At 42.3% G+C, this 23811-nt stretch overlaps 1 protein-coding gene across 5 annotated transcripts in view; it reads left to right on the top strand.

The window, feature by feature from the left end:
* The window catches only part of ASAP2 (ArfGAP with SH3 domain, ankyrin repeat and PH domain 2), a 1162669-nt gene that overhangs the window by 405971 nt on the left and 732887 nt on the right, over positions 1 to 23811 (top strand). For all 5 annotated transcript variants that reach the window (XM_085610735.1, XM_085610732.1, XM_085610734.1 and 2 more), the window contains 3 exons: positions 7009 to 7095; positions 20288 to 20391; positions 20485 to 20554. In XM_085610735.1, the coding sequence (XP_085466861.1) occupies positions 7009 to 7095; positions 20288 to 20391; positions 20485 to 20554 (261 nt within the window). The remainder of the gene's footprint in view (positions 1 to 7008; positions 7096 to 20287; positions 20392 to 20484; positions 20555 to 23811) is intronic.

Raw genomic sequence — 23811 nt, 5'->3', positions numbered from 1 at the left:
GAGCTGTGAGAAAACCCCAGTGCTCTTGTGAGGCGCGACAAAGGCCTTGCAAGGGGGTGGGAGCCATCTGGAGGTCAGAAGACCGAAACTCCGAAGCGTGGCCCCCGCTAGTGAACCACTGTGCAGAGAATCGGAAAGCGATCCTACGGCAATAAGAGATACAAGAAAAGAAGCAACTTAAGTAATTAAAGAAACACAAAAATTCTGTTAAGGCAAAACAAAGCTCATTATGCTCAAAACATGGACTAAACCTAAGAGTGCTTATCTGCAGCTAGAGCAGCTATAAAAGAGGGATTACAGGAAGCTGTCATACCTCTAATGGATACTGATTGGTTGCAGTTTGATTTCCCTCTGCTCATGGGAAATGTAGTTTTCTTTAGTTCTGGAAGCTGCTGGAGTAAAATAAAAAAAGAAAGTTATGCATAATCATCGCCTCTGGTCTTGACATAGAATGGCTGTTATGGTCAGCAGACGTGTGCCCCCAACTATACCATGATCCCAACTTGGCAAGGTACTGACTTTATTGGAGGACGTACCATAGGTACAGTGAAACCCACATCTATTATGGCAGTGCAACACCACATGGGTGAACGGGCTGCAGAGTGGCCTACGAACCATGACAACATAGGAGCTGAACCCCCACTCAACCAGCAGCTTGGAATTCCCAGTGCACTAATGTGAACCACCTGGGAGTCAAGTGGCAGATGCTTCAGACCCATCGAAAACACTGTCCCAAACAGCAGAAGAGACTGTAAGGGACAATTTCATTCCAGTGGCTGAGTCCTCTGACACTAGCTCAGGAACTCCTTGTAGAAAGCCATAAGCCACCAGTGGTGCCAAGACAAATGTGAAGACTCAGAAGGCTGAAACAGTTCCTAATATCTGAAGTGGTAAACCAACTCAAGGACCCAGAACATTCAAGAGGCATGGAACAAGAACGCCACATTGGATCACCGGACCAACACGCTCCACCTTTCCGCAAACACATGTGCCACGCTACAAATATGTGATACTATGGCAGTGAGGAGGCAGCCTCACTTCCTTCCCATTGCCCTTCACCCTCCTATTGGGGAGGGGGTGGTAATCATGAGTTCCCACATGGAAAGACAGAAACCACTACCAGAAGTGGTTAGAAGGAGAGTGCAACATACTTAGGGACATGTTCAACCAAGGCACCTTTCAAACCTTTGACCAGTTATTAAGGGAATTTGCACTCCCGGAGGGGGGAACACTTCTACTACCTGCAGCTTTGATACTGGCTTCTGACCCCAGGAGTGAAACACAATGCTAATAGACCCCCCTCCCCCCTCCTTTGAAAAATATCTTTTGTACTGCACGGGGGGAGACACTATGCTACTTTTTTAGCCATCCAGGGAGAAGGAACTGAGTATAGCTCTTGATCAGGAACAATGGGAAGAAATAGTGGAGCGAGCAACCAACATTGCCTCCCGTGTAGGGGGCAGGGTATCACTCCTGAAAACTCTCTTATCAATGGCACTACACCCCAGTGCACTTGGCGAAGATAGGAAGTGGGAGGGATCTGAAGTGCTGGAGTTGGTGTAGGGAGGAGAGATCGTTGACCCATTTGCTGTGGTTGTGTCCCACGCTGATGAACGTCTGTGTACTGGTCTTGACTCAAGTAAAAGTCATCCCTGGATTGATTCTCACCAAGCGCCCAGATGTGATATTGGAAGTTGAGGTCACCGAGTAAGATGCAGCAGACGGTGACAGGGCTATGAAGTCTGTGAGGAGACTGCTGAAGGTGGCACATGGTCCTGGTGTTCGGTTGGCTAGGGTACCTTTGACGGAGGTGTGGCTGCCGGTCTTAAATCGGAAGTGCATGTGTTCCATGAAGGTTGTGTCCTCGTCGATGTAGGTGGTGTAGGTCCTTGTGGATGACAGCGAGTCCTTCTTCTGGTTTGTTTGTTCGGTCTGTCCTGGCGGGAGACCTTGTAGGCCAGTGGAATGGCTGTGCCAATGTGGGGTTTAGCCAGGTCTCTGTCAGGAAGAAGGAGTACGTCTGAATGGTGTTCCAGATCTCGGTATCATGTTTGCTGAGAGATCTTGTGTTGATAAGCATGCATGCCAGATGGGGTGAGGCAAGCGAAGCGCAAGGGGAGCACATGCTGGTGCAGGTTAAATGGCATTAATGGAGCGAGGTGAGGCATGGAAGCAGCTGATAAGGCTTAGTCTGGAGTTAAGTGCACGCATGATGGAGGCTATACAGAGGTGACATTCAGTCGGACCAGGGTCTGTGGCAGTGAGAGCAGTCCAGGTGCAAATGGGCTTGCCTTTGCCGCCATTAAGTAGGTCCTGGGTGAGAGCGCTGGCTGTAAGGTGGGGCTAGAGAAGGGCGGTTGGCAGGAGGGGGCATGCGACTGAGATGCGGCAGGGAGCGGGGGAGGCGGGAAAGTACTGTTTGTGGACCGTTTTTCTAGATGTAGTTTGGCTCCCTTGTGGCCATTCACATCCTGTCTCAGGCCTTGAACTACTTCTCCCTTCCCCTACTGTAGAGCAGACTGGGCCACAGAGATTATTATGTCCTGCAGATTTTTCCCTTGGTGCGGGATTTCCCTGTTGGTGGCTACTTGTGGGGATGCACACTCACTCATCCATTTGCAGTCCAGTTTATCCTTGCTAGTGCGCTTAAATAACCCTTTTTCGAGATCTCTGCGACAATCTTTCCAATTTCTTCCTCAATAAAATCCTCAGCATCTATAGTAACTTTGATCCCCAATGCAGGATACAAGAACTCATCAACCAGCTGCCCACCACCACCAAATTGGACCACCAGATCACACACTGGAAACCCCTGACCCCAGAAGACACTCCGGGACCCCCACCAATCTCTTCCACCATATCTTCAACCTAGGAGAAACTCTGATCAGCTCCCACCTCAGAACTATGATCAATACCTCCATCCATAGTAGAACCATCCTGGACAACTGGAAATGTGTAGAAATCACAGCTCTCCTGCAAAAAACATGGCAGATCCAACGGAGTTCAGCAACTACAGACCCATCTCACTCCTGACCTTCATATCCAAAGTCGTGGAGAAAGCTATCAACAAACAACTCTCCAACCATCTCAAACAGCACCAGCTACTACACATCTCACACTCTTGATTCCGCAATAACCACAGCACGGAAACCTCTCATTACAGCAACTGACAACATCTGGACCATCACGGACAAAGAAGAAAACACTGCACTCATGCTACGTAACCTCTCTGCAGCCTTTGACACAGTCTCCCACAGCACCCTCATCACAAGACTCCACAACTCTGGAATACATGGTCCTGTTTTGAGCTGGCTGGCCTCCTTCCTCTTCGGCGAGATCCAGCGAATCAGGCTCCCATCCTACATCTTCAAACACAAGAACCACATAGGCGGAGACCCTCAAGGATCATCACTGAGCCCTATCCTCTTCAATGTCTACATGAGACCACTCTCCCACGTCATAACATTCACCGGAATCAACAGTGTATTCTACTCAGACGACACCCAGCTCATACTCTCCATCACAGACAACAACCACACCGCCAGGACAAACTTCAACACCTGCATGTCCAATGTAGCAAACTGGATGAAACAACTGCCTTAATATCAACACAGATAAAACTGAAGTCCTCACCTTTGGCAACAGGAGTTCTCCATGGGACTTGTTGTGACCAGCAGACCTGAGAACCACGCCCACCCCCACCGACCATGCCAAACCCGTGGTATCATTGGGGATGACAGACTCACAGTGGCCAAACAAGTGAAAGCCATCACCAGCTCCTGCATCTCCATCCAACACATGCTATGCAAAATATTCCATTAGCTCCACGATGAGACCAGATGCCACCCAGATCCTCATCATTAGTGGATTGTACTATGGCAACTCTACACTGGCATCAAAAACCAACTCTTTCAAAGACTCCAGACCACCCAGAATGCTGCCAGACACATTCTCAACATCCCCCGCAGTACAGACATCGCGCCCCACCTCCAGGAACTACACTGGATATCAATCCAGAAGCGATGCCAATTCAAACTGCTCACTCACACATACAAAGCTCTCCACAACATCGGACCTCCACTTCAACTTCCACCAATCCAAGAGTCAACTGCACTCAGCCTCACTCCCCCGCACAAATACTCAGCATCCGCAGGAGCAACTCAGGAGGGCGCTTTTTTCCTACATTGCCACCAAATCTTGGAATGACCTTCAATACCACACTAGGACCTTCTCATCCCGAATAATGGAATAGCCAGAAACTGAAGACCTGGGTATTCAACTACGAGCCTGATCGGTCTACTCATCTACTCCAGTGCCTGGTTGCCCCTCTGGTGATAAGCATGCTTTACAAATCCTCATAACATATGTTTAAAGCTTGTGAGGACATGGAGAGGTCCTGTCTGAATTGAAGCCCAGGCAACATGTACTTAACTTCCCAACATGTGCAAGAGTTGTCCATGAAAACCTGAGCCTAGGAAACTATGCTGCAGGAAGCTGAAGTTTGAGATGGCTCGCTTGGGACCCCTTGTGACAAGCATGCAACAAAATGTCTGAAATGCACTGCTGCATCACAGAGAAATTCCCATTTCACCTTGCAATCGTACCCTTAACTTCAAGTAGAATCGGGTGCAATCAGGGTCCAAACAAAGGAAAGAGACCCAGCGAAGCATGGTACCCCCCAGAGCCAACATAATCTCATTCCACTAAATAGAGGACACTAGCTGCAGCAGAATCTGAATCGGAGTTGTAACTACACATCCCCGATTTCTAACAATGCAAACAGCTGAGTCCTTATGCGAACCCGACCATGTTTGAATCGGTTGTGCATCATGCCACGCAGCCCGTGTGACCACCCAAGATGTAACATCAGAGGGTCATTGTTGACCTGGGGGACTCACAGACCTACTGCCCAGCAGGGTAGCAAACAGTCTGAACCATGTACACCTGCTCACCTGCATATACAGCCCCTCCCTGCAGCCACTGAACTCCATTGTAGGGTTGTTGGATAAAACAGGTCAAACACAAAGATAAATGGACATGCTACCTTCGCATACCCTCCAAACTCAAACTAGGTGAACACACTATATGTGATGGCGGTAAGGATGCTCCCCCGAAAGGAGAATAGGAGGGTCACCAATCTCAACGGGTAGAAAAATGCATCAGTTATACTGGATGAGGATGCCTCACCCACATCTTGTGGCATGTTTTATCATCGGCTTCCTCATCCCACCCTGGTAGGATGATACCACCAAGGCGGATTCAACTTCAGAATGAGGGAGTTCTTAATAAATGACAATAGATAAAGGTTAGATCTATAAATACTATTTTAAAATACCTTGAGGTAAACCTAAGGATTTCCCTTTACAATAGGTATCTCCAGTATAGTTAAAAATGTGGTTGGATGATAGTCTGATATAATAAACAAATAATCCCATTAAGGCCAATGTGTTACTACCCTCGCTAGTTCCTCAGGAAAATGGTCAGTGGCATTTGTCAGGGCATAAAAGATCCCTGTTTCTTTTGTTGCCTGTGATGGTCACAGATAACAGCTGGTTATAAGGAAATGAATTGGGTCATTCTGCTGATATACCAGTTTATGCATGTGTGACGAGAGGGGGTACCCCACTCCAGCCAGACCGTTAGGCTATTAAAACCCACAGTTGGTAATTGATTGTCAACTTTGAGGTTTCTTAAAAGGTCCTTAATGAGACTCATTGAAACTGTTAGGGGGTCATATAATGCAAAGCTGTAGTTATAGAAGTGACCTTGCTATCAATTTTAGACATGATTTTAAAACCCTTTTCACTTCATGAGAGGTATTTTTATTATTGTTATTTTTGTTCCAGCCCTTTTGCATCTTCTTAAGTCACAATTCATAAATGTTTAGGTAGTAGTAAAACCGTTTACTGTTTTTGAAGCTCTTAGTATGTTATGTTCATGATGCTCAAACTGTCAGTAGCCCCCTTTTAAGACCTGCATCAATGGGATTGAATACATCTTGACTGCCACTTAGACTGAGGGCTATGACGTTTTCTAAAAGAGGTTGGATAAGTGTTGGCAGTCATCTTCCTTTGTCTTAACAGTGGTTTCTCATTTTTAGTGTGCGTGGGGTGTGCCGTTCAGTACATGTATCACAGAGAACTGTGCAGTGATTTGTCCAATCCAATGTGATTGCTGCCATATTTGCAATGCTCAGTAACATTGGGAGTTGATGGGAAGTGAAGTGGAGTAGGCCACCTTTACTGCATAATTAATCTTAATGTGCTTCACAAAGTTGAAGCACATTAATCAGTTTCTTAGTGAGCTGATATTTAGAATTACCATAGCTGATATTTAAATGACACAGTGGAGATATTACATTTACTTGAAGCATGGCTGATCTCACAAAGATCTAAAAACTCACTCAATGAGCAATGGACAATAGTCCAGCCAAACGATACAACGACCAGTTGTATATTGACTGAAAGTAATAGCTGAATTGGGCTGCTACTACTTGGGAGGTAACATGTGGGATTTACACTTGATCAAATTTAAGCAACTTGCCAAATGCAATAGCCACTCCATCTCCTGCTCCAGAGGTTATGGATGCCAGTGTTTTAGGCATCCTTCAGCAGTTCTAATTTTGTTATACTTTTGTCCAGTATCTGCTGTAATGGCAAGCAGTGGCTGTCCCCAAACCCTCTACGTTGCAGTCTTCCAGCAAAACAGCTCATCAAACTGTCACCATCCACGGAAGCAGTAAAGCAGTAGAAACTTCATGTCAATTGTCACATAATCCCCAAATATACTGCCCTCTGCTATCGGCAATGCTGCAATGTCTCACATCAAGTTACTTGCAATGCCTTTCTTGTATGTAATTCAATAAGTTAAATTCCCCTGACACCCAGTAAAAGGCTTGCCACAATAAAACACAGAAGCACTGCGTATAGCCACGCTTGAATACAGAATTCAAATTCGGTTGCATACAATTTACTTTTATGTTACACATTTCTTTCTTTTTCTACTTAGATTAAGCAAGTACAAGATGAGGAAAGAAAGCAGCTAACCCAATTAAGAGATATTTTAAAGGCTGCTCTTCAAGTTGAACAGAAGGAGGTGAGCATCTACTGTAATTGATTTCTCTCTATTAAATGCATACATTGCTGTGGCTACTCACAAATCAAATGTCAATCAACCCCTGTCCATATTTATAAGATACACCAAGAAAGCAAATTCAACTACATTTCAGTGTGACTGATTACAGGTAACAGACTGTTCAGGAGCCGCAATGGCCCGTGGGAGGCTCTATTGATCTTATGGTGTGAATATTTCTGCTTCTCTGTCATGGGATTGCCTCTGAGATCCATAAATAGCAGAAAATATGGCCATGCATGCATGATTCCTGTAACACTCTTTCTAATATGATTTTCTCATACAAAAAATACCTTTAAATAAATGAGAATATGCCTTTAAAAGGTAACATTTCCTGCACTTCTTTATTTTTAAACAAACCCAAATAAGAATAATTAGTCATTTGATAGATGACAACATCACTGTCTACCTCCCAACATGCTGAGACTTTTTATTATATTTTTGTGGCAGTGTGTGCTTAGTCCTTCATAACCATTTTTTCTGCAAAAGATATCCAGCCCAAATGTGCATTTCTTCCTGCTCCCTTTGTTGGGGATTCTAAAGGTATCCAGGGTTTGGGGTTTCTGTCATTGACCATTTTTTGTGTGCAAATAAATGAGAAGTGCTGCTGCGCAGGAAGGTTTTATTTTGTTCTGAAAAACGCATCAACAAAAAGATTGCTGTGGTTTGATAGTCTTCTTCCTAGCATTCAGAAAGGATTAGAGTTGTAAAAAGAAATCCATTTTAGCTCAAAAGTATTTGCAATTTTCTAAGTGGTGGTCCTTGAGTCAGTCAAAAAAGGTTATTAGGACAAAGTTGTCCATAAAACAATTATGCAATCAGATAATTAACTACACATTTTCTTTAAGAACATAAAATACTGCCATGGCCTTTTAAAACCGCGAAATAGTTAATATTAATAAAAAGAGTTAAATTGACATCCCTTGTTACTGATGCACTTTAAGAACAATGTTTTACAACTTTTAACGTACGTCCAGTAATAGTTAACAATCAAATATTTACTTTTGTGATTGAAGATAAATTGCCACAGCTGGAAGCCTAGCTTTATTTTACTAATTGAACTGCCTAATTCACACTAGTAAAAGAGAACAATTCTGCTAAAGAGTGGCCCTTAGTACATGATACAGAGGGAGCCTGCAAATCAAGCACTCCATAAGAGATTATTCAGATGGGCGAACCAATGCTCTTCAGGAATAATACAGTTTAATAATATAGAATTTGCTGAAGTACAGTCGTTTTGCAGACTCACACTTTTCTTTAAATCCCAATGATTAACAACCTTACTTATTAAATTTTATATTTTATAATTCTAATTTCTCTTTTTTTCTAATGACGTTTTTTTCTTTTTCTTAAACCTGCTCAGAGGTTCAGTGCAACTCGGGTCTTGATTAAGGAGCCTTTTGCATTTTAAAAATTGTATGTTTTTTAGAATTGTAAGACTTATCAACCATTTAGAATTACTATAGCCCTCAGTTTTACTCCCCAGTTTCTTCCTAGTTGACAGGTTTGTCTGCAAGTATCAACCCTCTTTTTAATTGTATTTTTGTACCACCCCATCTTGTCATCCAAGCCTGCACAGATAATCCCACTTGAACAGAAGGACATCTCTTACTGGCTGCTCTATTTTTATGTTTATAGTTAAATATAGAGGCCCCTGGTCACTACTATCCACATGTAATAAGGAACAATTAGAAATGTGGCAAGCAAATCCCAAAACAATATAAAATCATTGGAACAAGACTGTGTACAAGTCCTAAAATTCTGGACTGCAGGACTATTCATCTCACTGTGTCCTTTTATACAAACTAAACCATTATTGGCTAATCATTTTAATAGATGATCAGCTTCTTTTGAAGGATGGTGAATTGGGAAGTCGGCTATTGAAACATTGCATGCTTCCTGGCTAGATTAGATGTTGTATTAGCAGTTATGGAAGGGGTTCAGCTTCTTGTTGAATTTGACAGCACAAATCATAAGACGAGCATTAGGGTACAAAGTTGTAAACTTAATAAGACCTTCCTCCATATATAGTATTGAATATACTTAACACGGATTATTTATGCACATATACATTGATTAATGCCAGCAATGATTCTTCACTGACCCAGCACTGTTTGATGCAAAGTCTGACAGCCTCTGGAATTCTTTTTTTTTTATTTCAAAACTTTTATCTTGAGAGTTAGGCAAATAAATTAAATATAGCGGATGGGGCATATCGGAATGCCCAAGTCCACTCATTTTGCAAAACATAGTATAGTAATCTTGACAGTGTGCAAAGGTCCCTTTGGTCAGAGAATGTGGAGAAGCAGTATAGGTACCATAGTAATTTGAACCATTTAGAGATTACAATGTATAAAAAAAATACATAAATGCCATTCATCACAGATAAGCTGTACTCAGTGTATTAAAGGAGGGGGACTGAAGAGGAAGCAAAATATCAAGTAAAACGATAGTGAACAGAGAGTGCAGTATAGTAAGGAGGGAGAGCAGCTTCTAGAATTCTTAGAGGAGCTCTTGTCAGTTTTGCAGTCTGTGCATGTTTTAGTTACAGCTTAGTAGAGGCTCACTTTCTTTTGTTAAAAAAATATTTGGAACATTGGTATTTTCAGTCAAAGGCAGACCAGTCTAAGGCATAAACCGGGTCTTGTGGCTTATGCGTCCACTCTAGGGTACTGTGTTCGACCTCATAGTCACAGGTCCAAATCCCGGCAGGTCTATTCAGCCTTTCATCCTTCTGAGGTCAAGAAAATGAGTACCATTGTGTTGGGTAACAATATACATCTGTTATTTAGCACCAAGATACGCTTGGGTGAACGTGCGCTTTACAAATACACGTTATGTTACCAGTTGACTGATTGGTTTTACTTTTTTAAAGCACAAAAAACTAGCGAAGAAAACATTGCCACTTGCAGGCATGTTTAATTTACTTCATGTTTTTACATAAACACAATTTAATAACAACACCGTTGAGTCAGTGTTGGATTTAGCTTATGATTTTCACAATAAATGTTAGACTACTGCCTTGGTTGTGGGTTTTCATACTAAAACAGATCAGTCTTGTAGTCTTGATCAATGGTTTGTTGTCACAGCCCACTTAGTCCTGTTGTATTGAGCACATGTTTCACCACATGGCAAAAAGTACAATAGAAGCGGTCTTTCAGTGGAGGCACACAGCTTCTGCTCAATCAAATTCTGTACAGTTATACTATCATAAACAAGTACAAAGTTAAAGTTTGCAAAATAATATACAACCCTTCCTAGAATGGTTTAACAATGATTCTTTAAGTGCAGATCTTCTATTCTCAGGGTTTATCACAGGGGTTGCCAACCCCAAAACCCATGCACACTATGGTGATCTGTGAGACAATAACAAAATAGCAACCTACAAATGTTAACACCGTGTAATGACAATCCACCCTTAAACACCTCTTTGTTTTAATATACTGTTTTCAAAATAAATAAGTCAGGTCTACTGCCTTAGTCATAACTTTTCATAATAAACAGATCGCGTCAATAGCTTTAATCAGTGGCTTGTCAGCATAATAAGTTAGGTCATGCTATGTTCAGCATAAGCTTTCCTACTAGGCAGAAAGTACAGTACTACCACTCTTACAGCGGGAAGCACACAAGGTCTTCAGAATCAAACTCTGTAATCAAGGTAGCCAAAATTTGGGTGGCGCTAAAACCCTTATCTCAGAAGTGCTTGTTCATATACGGTCTGGTGACGATTATGCTGACAAGGCAGATTTAAAAATGGAATACTGAGACCCTTAATTATAATCTGAAGGGGCAGTCAAAGCTGATTGGTCTGGCCATAGGCGACTGGGTTACATATCCCAAATCTTATTAACAGAGTCTGCTTAAAGTCGATCTTCAGGATTTTTAATCAACCCATACAGATTTTAAAATGTTTTTTTCTTTAGTGCCTTTGTTTGCATATCATCTTTTCTTTTAAAAACAATTGCCTCTTTAATAGCCCACAAGCAATTTACATTATAGATTTATATGCCTGATCATTTAAAAAAAATTACCCATGATGCTATGAATTCTCTAATTTGCTAAAATAACATTCTGCTTTGGGATCATCTGCCTAGCAAGCTTAGATTAAATATGTGAGTGTTGAGAAGGATCAAAATAGAAGTGTTTTCTTACAGCTAATAGACTTGTATATTTGGTCAGAGAGAAGCGAAAACTAATGTGGGTGAAAACATAGGCCTCTTTCAGAACTACCAAATTTTTCTTTCTTTTCGAGCAGAATTCTATGCTATCTACTACTTTTTTATTCTACTACAGTCTAATAATATTGCCACTGGATTCAAGCAAGCCTTGCTGAAGACGGCTGAAATGCCAGAAACCGGTCCTAGGAAGCTTGTTTCCGGTCCAGGGAAGACATGGCTTGGCAGTTCGGCCTGGACTGTTCCCATGAGGCACAGGGTTACACTGATTTGCATATGGCCATGTCTGAACTAGGGTGGCAGAGAGGGCTAAAGAACGGTGATGGATTAAACCCAGATCAGTTGACTGGGGGTGAGTGCTTGCAATGTTCAACACTCCGTCCATCATTTCCTTTGGTTTTTGCTAATAATTATGCTAGGCTTGTTGAAAAATTATTGTTTCATGTTGGAAGAAGAAATTCAACAGTGTATTATTTTTCGCTCTTAATAAATATTTAAACATTCACATGCCCAGTTATTATATGACTATGATTGGAATTTGATCAATTACTTAACTCAGAATTTCCAACATCCATAAACTACAGAGCTTCAAGTACGTTGCACTTTTGTGATATTTGATGTATTATATGCACAGTACTGTAACTGAAGAGTGTATTCTTCTTTTCCCACTATGCTTTTACCTTTTGTGACCGAAGTCTAGGAGAGTAAGTGAATTTAATATTCTGATTATTAGTGTGGTTGCATGTATGTTAAAATAAATGTTGTAAAATAATGTTACTTGTTGTAAAGCCTAAACATTACAAGAAGTTATTGAAAGTATGCTGAAATATACAGATTTTAAATTTCCTCTAATTAAAACGTGTTACTCAATAATGTTCTGTTGCAAGTCCTCATTGATATTTCTTTGGTACCCTTTATAGTTAAATAACATCTGATACTGAAGGGGAACGTTTGTTATCCTTCATTTCTACTTCATCTTTATCAATACTACATTTAATTTGTGCCTTTATATTTATATACATCTCAAACATTTCATGTTTTACTCCACAAATGTGAAAAGAACTTTCTTTTCAATCTTGATTATTTTTACATATACTATCCCTTCCTCCAATACCACTAGATAATGACATAGAGCTACTACTAGGTGTTAGCAAAAGCCATGATTCACCAGTAGTCAGTCTTAGATTTCTAGATGTCTGCCAAAACATATTGGCCTAGACATTGCATTTTACCTCCGTAAGCAAAAATGCTCCATAGAATGAAATACTATTTCTTTATCCTAGAACCCTAGTGCTTCTTTTCTACTGATTAATGTGGAATTACTCTCAACGATCTAAATTCTCAAGTGCACGTTCAGTAACCCCTCTGGACAGGCATTGGTCTTGATAACATTAGTAAGTTTCACCTTGTCCTGCCTCTTTTCTGTTTCACAAGATTGATTATAACCATCTACAGCTCGTGCAAGGCATTTCTTTTCTGGCACTCTAGAGCTATTTGTACCCAGGAATTTTCCTATACCCGTTATCTACTGTGTGCTTATTCAATACCTCCGGCAACAAGATCGAAATGACATTGTTTCTGTGATGCACAGTTTTGCTTGCTGATAATCAATGCTTTCAAAAGCTGCAGGTTGACCAACCTCTGCAGAAAAACTAAAGGTACGATTATCTAATAGCAAAATTTCCAAATAATTGACTGAACACTTGAATGGACATCTGTCATCCTAATAAGGGGCAGGACTTAGTCACATGGAGCAAAAGTTAACTAAATATCTCTGGTGCTACTGATTCCTTCTTTCTGGACAGAGTCTTTAAACCAATTATTTTTTTTAAACTCTGTATACTTTTTTCCCGCTAACTAATGTTAAAAGTGCTCGTGTTCTCTCCCTAAAACATGTTAAAATTGTCCTATAGTTAATTGGGATATTTAATTTGCTTGTCAGATCAGATATTATTTTATTGTTTCAATTATTAAAAACCATATACAATATGTGAAACATTACAAAAAAAATAAGACTTGAAGTTAAATATTGACAGCCCACCCAAGTTTAAAAACGTTAAAAGAAAGCATAAAAAAAGTATTCCTTTTGTTCTAATTGTCCACATGTTTAAATAATCAAAGGTTTACCTTTCCCACCTCCTCATAAAAATTTCGTTAACTGTCCCACATGCTTTGGTGAAGTGCACCAAAAATAGAATAAAATTGCCTCACGTATTCTTCTCATTCATTACATATTAAAAGACTGTTTCAATAGAGTCTTACGAATGTCCATTAACTTGGGACATATACAGATTATGTGTTCCAGTGTTTTACTCTCCGAGTTACAAAGACAACACATGCTATTTAATATGAAGGTTTTTTTTTTATTGTGCGCCAACTGATAAAAAGGTAAATAGAGGAGTCTGAGTGTAACAATAATGTTATAGCCTTCGTGTTGAAGTTAAAATCGAAGTATGGATGTCCATTAGTCGAATAAGACTCCAGAATATACAGAGTTTTGTTTAGAGATGCCCTCTAGATGTCTAAGAGGCAACTGGTTGTTTTTATTTCATGTTTTGACAATAACTTCGGAGTGCTTTGGACATTTTGAGCAATTTGTTTATGGATGGCAGATTATGCTTGGTCAGGAAATCCTTAACGCGAGGCCCTGCCACTGATGCTTCAATATGTGGTTTTGACAATTCTTTGGTTTTTCTGCTCACCATGCCATTCCAGTTTGAACCCAGCCATATGCAAATCAGTCTTGACCCTGTGCCTCATGGGAACAGTCCAGCCCGAACTGCCAAGCCAGGTCCTCCGTGGATTGGAAACAAGCATCCTAAGACCGGTTTCGGGGTGTCATCCTAGTTGAAGAGGGGTGAAACCCCGAAACTGGTCCTAGGATACTTGTTTCCGGTCCAGGGAGGACCTGGCTTGGCAGTTCGGGCTGGACTGTTCCCATGATGCACAGGGTCAAGACTGATTTGCATATGGCCAAGTCTAAACTGTGGTGGCATGGTGAGAAAAAGAATGATGGACTTAACCCAGATGTCTTGACTGGGGGTGAATGTTTTGATTTGTTCTGCATTCCGTCCATCAATTGTGTGTCTTTTGTTTTCTCGCCCCAAGTGCGCCAGGTATGCCCAGACGTGGGTCCTGGGCTCACTGTGCCACAGGAATCAAACTATCCTGGCTGAAGAGGGGTGAAACCCCGAAACCGGTCCTAGGATGCTTGTTTCTAGTCCAGGGAGGACCTGGCTTGGCAGTTCGGGATGGACTGTTCCCATGAGGCACAGGGTCAAGACTGATTTGCATATGGCATGTCTAAACTGGGGTGGCATGGTGAGCAAAAGAATGATGGATTTAACCCAGATCTCTTGACTGGGGGTGAATGTTTTGATTTGTTCTGCATTCCGTCCATCAATTGTGTGTCTTTTGCTTTCTCACCCCAAGTGCACCAGGTATGCCCAGACATGGGTCCGGGGCTCACTGTGCCACTGGAATCAAGCTATCCTGGCTGAAGAGGGGTGAAACCCCGAAACCGGTCCTAGGATGCTGTTTCCAGTCCAGGGAGGACCTGGCTTGGCAGTTCGGGCTGGAATGTTCCCATAAGGCACAGGGTCAAGACTGATTTGCATATGGCTGGGTTCAAACTGGAATGGCATGGTGAGCAAAAAAACGATGGATTTAGGCCCAGATCTCTGTACTGGGGTGAATGTATGACATTGTTCTGCATTCTGTCCATCAATTGTTGTTTTTGCATTTGTCACCCCGAGTGGGACGGGTATGCTCAGACGTGAGTCCCGTGCTCTCCATGCCACTGGAATCAAGCTATCCTGGCTGAAGAGGGGTGAAACCCTGAAACCGTTCCTAGGATGCTTGTTTCCAGGCCAGGGAGGACCTGGCTTGGCAGTTCGGGATGGACTGTTCCCATGAGGCACAGGGTCAAGACTGATTTGCATATGGCATGTCTAAACTGGGGTGGCATGGCGAGCAAAAGAATGATGGATTTAACCCAGATCTCTTGACTGGGGTGAATGTTTTGATTTGTTCTGCATTCCGTCCATCAATTGTGTGTCTTTTGCTTTCTCACCCCAAGTGCACCAGGTATGCCCAGACATGGGTCCTGGGCTCACTGTGCCACTGGAATCAAGCTATCCTGGCTGAAGAGGGGTGAAACCCCGAAACCGGTCCTAGGATGCTGTTTCCAGTCCAGGGAGGACCTGGCTTGGCAGTTCGGGCTGGACTGTTCCCATAAGGCACAGGGTCAAGACTGATTTGCATATGGCTGGGTTCAAACGGGAATGGCATGGTGAGCAAAAAAACGATGGATTTAGGCCCAGATCTCTGTACTGGGGTGAATGTATGACATTGTTCTGCATTCTGTCCATCAATTGTTGTTTTTGCATTTGTCACCCCGAGTGGGACGGGTATGCTCAGACGTGAGTCCCGTGCTCTCCATGCCACTGGAATCAAGCTATCCTGGCTGAAGAGGGGTGAAACCCTGAAACCGGTCCTAGGATGCTTGTTTCCGGTCCAGGGAGGATCTGGCTTGGCAGTTAGGGCTGGACTGTTCCCATGATGCACAGGGTCAAGACTGATTTGCATATGGCCAAGTCTAAACTGGAGTGGCATGGTGAGCAAAAGAATGATGGATTTAACCCAGATCTCTTGACTGGTGGTGAATGTTTTGATTTGTTCTGCATTCCGTCCATCAATTGTGTGTCTTTTGCTTTCTCTTACCACGCAGCAAGGCCCAAGAACTCCACAATATTTTTGGTATGGAATCGGACAACAATTTTAGTGATTGCAACAAATTTAGAGATGCCCATGCCTCCTTAATAGACGTACCCTTTGATAACTCCTGCCTTTTTGTCGAGAAGCAGGAACAGTTTAAAAATAGCAGGGCCACAGCACGCTCCCAGGGTCTGTCTTCCCCAGTTTGACAATTTCGCCAACAATTTTGCTTCCTCTGTACCGTCAATGCTAGACCACACTACTGATCTCACTGGACCCCAGCCTTTTCTTATCTGAAACTGTGTTTCTCAGAGGCAACGCCCAAGACATCATGGGCAATGTGCAGCTGAGTCCCCTAGATCCCTGCTGCTGCAGCCTCAAAATCCATTTTAAAAGATCTAGTATTTCCTTTAAGGCTGGCAAATAGTTACTTTGGACAAGTGGGTCCTTCAACTTATACCTAGGGGCTACATCCTGCTGTTTGTTTCCACCCCACTGTACCTTCCACCACCAGGGAGGCTGACCGATGACCACACACCAATCTTTATAAAGAAAGGGCAAGCTCCTTTGGCCAAAGGGGCCATATAGAGGTTCCCTGCGTCAAAGGTAGGAACTGCGTGTTACTCTCATTATTTCATTCGCCCTCTCAATGCCTTCCTGCATAAGCACAAATTCAAGATACTTATGCTAGCACAGTTCCTTTCTGCCCTGGACCCAGGTGACTGGACGGTAGTGTCTGATATGCAGGACGTTTATTTCCACATACCCGTTCTGCAGGCCCGGGTGCTATTTGTGGGTTCATAGTGAGCCAGGAGCAGTTTCAGTTGGGATGTTCCCCTTTAGCATCACCATTCTTCCCCCCTACCTCGACGATTGGCTGTTGGAGGCTGGCTCGTCCTAGGCAGTTGTAGACCACTGCCACATGACAGCAAACCTTCTAAACACATTGGCGTTCACAGTCAGTGTTCACACTTGTCACACCTGACTACACCCATTCATCAGAGCCATTCTAGGCACTGTATGGTTTTGTGCCTTTTCCCCGGAGTGCAGAGATCAGGACATTCAGGCTATGATTATGGGGTTTCAGCCTCTGTCCTGAATCTCAGGATGATACTGAGGCTGCTGAGATTGCTGACATGTATTCTGCTGGTAAACTATGCCTGATGGCATATGGTGGCTCTGCAATGGGATCTGAAGTCCCAATGGGCTCAACACCAGGGGCATCTGTTGTATTGTTTCCAGATTATGGAGGAGCCTGCAAAAGGCCTGCAGTTTTGCTTATCAGACCGCAGTTGGGTCTAATTCCTCTCCTTAACTCACCCACAGTTGGCAGTGGTGACTGATGCATCACTTCTGGTTCTGGGATAGATGGAAAGAACACTGGTTTCAGCTTTTTGGAGTTGCAGGCGTTGGTGTTGAGGACCTTTTTGACCACCATCAAAGGGAGTTTGGTACTGGTGCTCATGGACAACACCACCGCCATGTGGTACTACAACAATCAGGGCATGGTGGGCCCTTGGGTACTGTAATAAGCGGCTGTATGCCTCTGAAGTACCTGGATCGCCTGGGGATTTCCCTGATAGTGAACAACCTGGTGGGATCTTTAAATGCCAGAGCAGACCACATCAGACACAGATGGCTGGCGGATCATGAATCGTCTTTTAATCAGAGGTGTAGCAAAGTGTCTTAAAAAAATTGGGATAACTATGGCTTGATCTGTTTGCCATTGCTGAGAATTCGCAATGTTTCCACTTTTGGGTGCTGGAGTTTCCACGTCTGCTCTCTTTTAGAGATGCATTCTGGATACAGTGGAGCTTGGGGATCCTGTATGACTTCCTGCCTCTGCCTTTCCTGCCTTAAGTTCTATAGTAGATCAGGAACGACTGGGCCCAAGTCATCCGGGTTGCACCAGATTGGATGAGGAGAATGTGGTACCTGAAACTCCTGGGCATGAGTATCTGACGCTAGATATCACAAATGGGAAGAGACAAGGGACTGAGCCTTCTCTGACTCCCTTACCAATATCTAAATCTCACTCAACCGAGAAGAGCTAAAAAAAAGGTTGTTCTGTTCCCCAGATTGAGGGACAGGGAGATACTAAAAATCATACACCTACCCACAATGGGATGGAATGTCTCACATCCAACAAGTCAAGGTAAGACAAAAAAAGGTCTTAATACTGCCCTCACACAGTTTGCAGTGTCATGTTTCATCATAGGGCCGCATCATACATCCAGGTGCAGACCAACACACTGGATGGAGCGCAAGTTTTTTTATGAAGAGTAGTGGTGAGGGTAGAGTAAATGTGAAGAGACACCAAACAAAACGCAAAGGCGTGACACAACTAAAAGCAAAAACATATATTCCCCTTAGAGACGGGACCGAAAAGGTGCGGATACATATAATTAAAACTACCTAGTGGTCAACACCAATTTTTTTATTTTTGTTAACCCCTGGTAGGATTAAAATGTAGAATCTGGGGTATTCAGGGAAGGTAACGACCCTTATATCCCCACTGCAAATACCAACCTGTTTCTGCCAGCTTTTCTTGCGCCCAACCGGGTCGCTCTGGCATTCGTCAGGGTGTTGGTCCCTAGCTTATGGTCTTCACCCCTATTCGGTGTTTACCTTCTTATTTTGTGCGTTAGACAATGTCCAATTGTCACATACTCTGGAAAATTCCAAGAGGAATCATATTTCTCTAAAAAGAGAAAAGAAAAAAGAGAAGAGGGCAGAACCAATAGTTGTTGTGCTACCCGACCTTTGTGTATTCCTCTTTACACATTTAAAAAATGTTGTCTTCATCCTTTTGCCACAAAAACACAAACCGTTTCTCATTACAGCCCAGTTTTTTAGTGCACAACACATATGTCTTATTGGTAATCACCACACTACGTGAGAACACAGACACCCCTAGTTTCAGTAAATATAAAAACAAGCCTATAATCAGCTCATGTGTTAAAAAAATTAAGATCTTAATCTTACTCCATCAAAAACCTGCCACACTGTGTTGTTATTATGTTGTCAAGAAAGTGGTCCCAGCAACCATATCCCTATGGGAAGCACATCTCAAACCTGAGCCAATATAATTGTGGCTCAACTATACTCACAAGAGTTCACGAGTACTTCTCTGAACCCGGGACCTTAGTGGGACTGTGCTCTTGTCGTCACACTCTAAGGTAGAGTGATAAATAGGAGGGTTGGGGGGAGAACACGGTGTTAGTTAGATAATTATTCCCCTTCTCATCTGCTTTCTATATACAAGCGCCCCTCATTGACCTCTTAAAACTCAAAGACACTGGCCCAGAGAAACTTAGCTTCTCGTAACGCGCTCAATACAACAGAGGTTTGGAATCTCACAATGCCACATAAATTGCAGAGACTCGCGGTGGGTAGAATCGACAAATATACCTAGACGTTTCCATGTCTAACTCGCTCTCTACATCCACTTACTACTCCAAAGAGACACTGTCTATAATGTCCTCACGCCGGTCCTCCGTCGAATGCGTTTTTTTACCGCTTGCATCCATATAAAGAGCCTCGGAGTGTACAAAACACCCCTTCTCGGTCACGTGAGCGCGTCTCACGACCGGGAGTCAAGTTCATGGACATAGAAAGAGTACTCAACTCAATACCAAGCGTCAGGGATAACCAAGCTGGCGGCCATTTCTAAGATGCATTTTCTGTTAATAGGTAACCTAGAGTGTGTATTAAAGTGAAACTATACAGTTATTAATTACACGACGTTCTGAAAAGTTTGAATTATGTACAAGGGCCACATAATATCAGATCCCTACTGAGGATTACACGATGCGCCAACTGTATGCCGGCCAAACTGAGAGTGTTCTAAACAGAAGGAAAACCACGGGATATCAGATCTGTTTTTATTTCTTATTTATCTCATGTAGTTGGAACCAGGGGATACAGTCATTGAGTCCCTTTACACTGCTCTTCAGCCTATCCACCAAACGTTGTTCCCTTAGTAAAAGGAAATTAGAAATGTCACTTGTGTGCGGTGGGATAAAAGGTTTATCCAGTACTGTATACCTTAACTCTCATTCGCTGTGTTTGTACTCATTGAAATGAGCAGTCAGCTTAGTAGAGGATGTTCTTTATGGAAACTGGTAATTCAAATAAGGCTTGTTATTGTTCGACCGTCCATTACTAATCTATGTGTGACTGCCCCAGGTCTTTTGTGATTTTCTCATTTGGCACGTAAATGTGAAAAAATGTCATTTAATAATGTATTTTTTACAAATCTATAGGATTCTCAGGTGCGTCAAAGTACTGCCTACAGCTTACATCAACCTCAAGGTAACAAGGAGCATGGCACAGAAAGATGTGGCAATCTCTATAAGAAAAGTGATGGGTAAGAAGAATGTGCTCATTATAAAAGGAAAATAAGTGTTTTAAAAACATTTGTTTATGAAAATCAAAATGGCATGGTTTTTCACATTTTCAGAATTCGTAAAGTCTGGCAAAAAAGAAGATGTTCTGTGAAATATGGATTTTTGACAATTTCGCACGGCACAGTAAGTGGTTAAAGTAAAAACGTTTAATTATTTCTTCGAAATAACAGTACATTTGTAGTATGGGAATGCCCTACACTTTAGTCTGTGATTGCAATTGTTATTCAGTTCCACTACTTTCTAAACAGAACCAAAGGTATTGAATATTTTGAAAAACTAAATGGAAGCATTGGTGTGTTAGAAATGTAGAGTTTGTGAAAAAGCCCTGTTCTCCGTCAAGGGTTTTACTCTAATATTGATTGTTGGTTGAATCTCTCCAGGCAAATGAATGAACTCGGAACACATTATAATACTAATTTGCAATTCATTATAAATTAAAATCCAAACATTTTGTTTGGAGTTTTTTTTTTTTTTACATAAACCAAGTCAGTTACGTAAGGTAAATTACTCAGACAGCCCTAAACAAGTGAATCAATGGCGATTCCAATATGGGTTTTGTGTATGCTATAAGGAATAAGAAAACTGACCCAAATGCTTTAGGAATTCCAGAAGTTGATGCTCTCAGATAGAATTGTTTTCTCTGTGAGAAAATAATCCCTGCATCCAGTTGATTTTTAATATTTTTTGAATTCTGCATTTTCCGTTTTTTTGTTTATCTTTCTGTCTTTTGAGATTTGCCTTTTGAGGTCCCCTGGCTTGTTCAAGCTTTTATTTTTTTTAATTTTAGGTAGCAATATTTTTTCCACCTTCATCGCTAGGGAGTTTTCCCCTTTCTATTTTTCTTTCTTTTGTTCTTTTTCTTTTTAGGAGAAAATAAACCCACAAGCAAAACAAACACAGCAGCCATTGTAGAGCAGGCAGCCCCGGCCTCCTCCCTCCGTCCATCCCCCTTTCTACACACATAAAAAAGATAAAGCCTCCCCATAAAAAACAAGGTCTGACTGCACACGAGAAATACTGGATAACTCCGGCCTTACATGGCAGCCGGGATACATCAAATATCTGGGGATTGAATTTGGCAGCACTCTATTAGAGACGCTCCAACATAACGAAGCTAGCATCCTAGAGAAAATTAAAACTCTTCTTGATGCTTGGTCCCCAAGATTTATAACATGGTGGGGTAGGGTCGAAGCCATCAAAATGATGATCTCTCCCCTAGTGAACTATTTAACAACTATGCTCCCCTTCATCCTATCAGAGGACTTCCACCATAAACTGGACATCCTACTGTCCAAATTGCTATAGAAAGGGAAAAGAGAAAGAATTGGTATGAAAAAGCTCAGACTAAACAAATCCCTGGGAGCAGTCAATCTAGTTGATTTTAAACTATACCAGACGGCATTCTTAGCAAAACAAGGTTCATACTGGCTTGTACCTCCAGAAGAATAAACCCCAGTATTGCTGGACATTGAAAAATCTCTCCTTAAGAATCTCGCTCCAGCGGCCCTTCTAACCGCAAACCTCACCAAAGTCACCTGTTCAAAACCTATATTCAAAAACAGTTGGTCCTGCTGAAGGTGGAAATACTGTTAGACACTAGCATCAGACGGTCTAATCTTGAATCCCTCTGGGATAATCGTAAAATTCTATATAAAGGAAACACTCTACATAATGAAACCTGGGTTAACAGTGGTATCTATTTCCCCCAGCAACTTTTCAACGGAGCCTAGCCACTAACTTTTAAGGAAGTACAGGATAAATATAAACTAGATCAACTCGAATTTTACAACTTCCTAAAAATAAAACCTGCTTTAACTATAGCGAAACTATCAAACTCACCTCCTTCCCTCCCACAATATATATCAAAATTGCACAAGTTAGGCCACCAGGTCTCCTGGATTTATAAGTTAATACGCCCACAACAGTCTGCCCTCAATAAGAATCTCACATCCTTCTGGGAGTGTCACTCCTCTCTCCCGATTTCGGAGAAAGACTGGTCCAAAACTTGGAACTCAGTTATGAGAAATAAGATCAGCCCAGTACTCTCCCAGACGAAGTTCTGGTTATTACATAAGGCCTACTGGACACCAGCCCGACTACACTCCCATAAAATCTGTGAAGACCTCACCTGCTGGAACTGCAATGATAAAATAGGTGACCTGGAACACTTATTCATTCTGTGCGAATGCGGGATACCCTTTTGGGATAAGGTTTTCGAGTTCATATCTAAACTCTTCTCATATACCCCTAGTAGAGACCTGTCGACACTAGCATTCGGTTTTCTCCGAGCAGAGTCACTGAATGAAAGGGATGGGGCACTTCTGGACCTACTCCTAATGGCAGCGGTTAAGATCATTCTCAGCAATTGGAAAGACACGCGCAAAGCATCCTTTAAATGCTGCTTGAACTGGGTCTCCAACCTAAGGGGGGCTGACAACGTAGCTCTCCAGAACTCACCTTGGAAACCCCCTATCAGGCACATGTGGGACACTCTTGACCTCTATTTTAGCTCACACAAACCACCATGAACCACTGTAGTTCTGATTAACCAATCCTCCCCACGGAATACTCTCACTAGTGTTCGCTCCAACAGGTAAACGGCACTACTCTATAGACCATTAGATTCATAATGCTATCTGAGTTGTTCTGATCCCTGAGCTATGGTACTCCTTGCTGATTGCTTAATTACACTTTACGACATTGTTAATCTACTAAATGGCTTTAGTGAAACTAAGCCAAGCACTACTTGTGTATGAAAATGTGATAAACTAGCATACCCACCTGATTCCTCAATGCATTTTTTTTTTACTGTCTCTATTCTGTTTATCTTCATATGTCCACTCCTTATGTCCTTTCATTTGTAGTATTGTATGTATTGCTTTATTTGGAAACAACCAATAGAAATCTTTTTGAAATAAAAAAAAAACAAGGTCTGAGCCGATCACTCCTTTTCCAAGTTTGGCATTACATTTTCAGAAACCCTCCTCAGTGCTGTCGTTGGGAAAATCTGCCTTACCAGCAACTAGCAAACCGGCTCTAAAATAATCATTGATGACAACGACGACATCAACTACTACCTACGACGACGGTAGCACCATCAATGATGAAATCGTCAATGATTCAGTCAACGATGGAAATGGTAAAGCTGCCGATGGTTGAAACTTCTTTTACGTCATCGGTGGATTTGTTAATGCTATCGTCCACAACACCATCAATAAGGGAAAAAATACACTCTGAGCCAACATTACTAAAGCCTGAACATACCTTCCCAAGTAAAGTCCCACCACTCCCACCAACCCTATAGTAATAGTAACCATGATCTGCTAGGGAGCAACAGAAAGAGTGCCCCACAGCCAGAAAGGAATGGGTTTCTAGTCCCA

This window comes from Triturus cristatus, chromosome 6, assembly GCF_964204655.1.
Source record: "Triturus cristatus chromosome 6, aTriCri1.1, whole genome shotgun sequence".
Lineage (NCBI taxonomy): Eukaryota > Metazoa > Chordata > Amphibia > Caudata > Salamandridae > Triturus > Triturus cristatus.
Note: the sequence above shows the minus strand (reverse complement) of the source record. Positions and strands in the feature narration are given on the sequence as shown.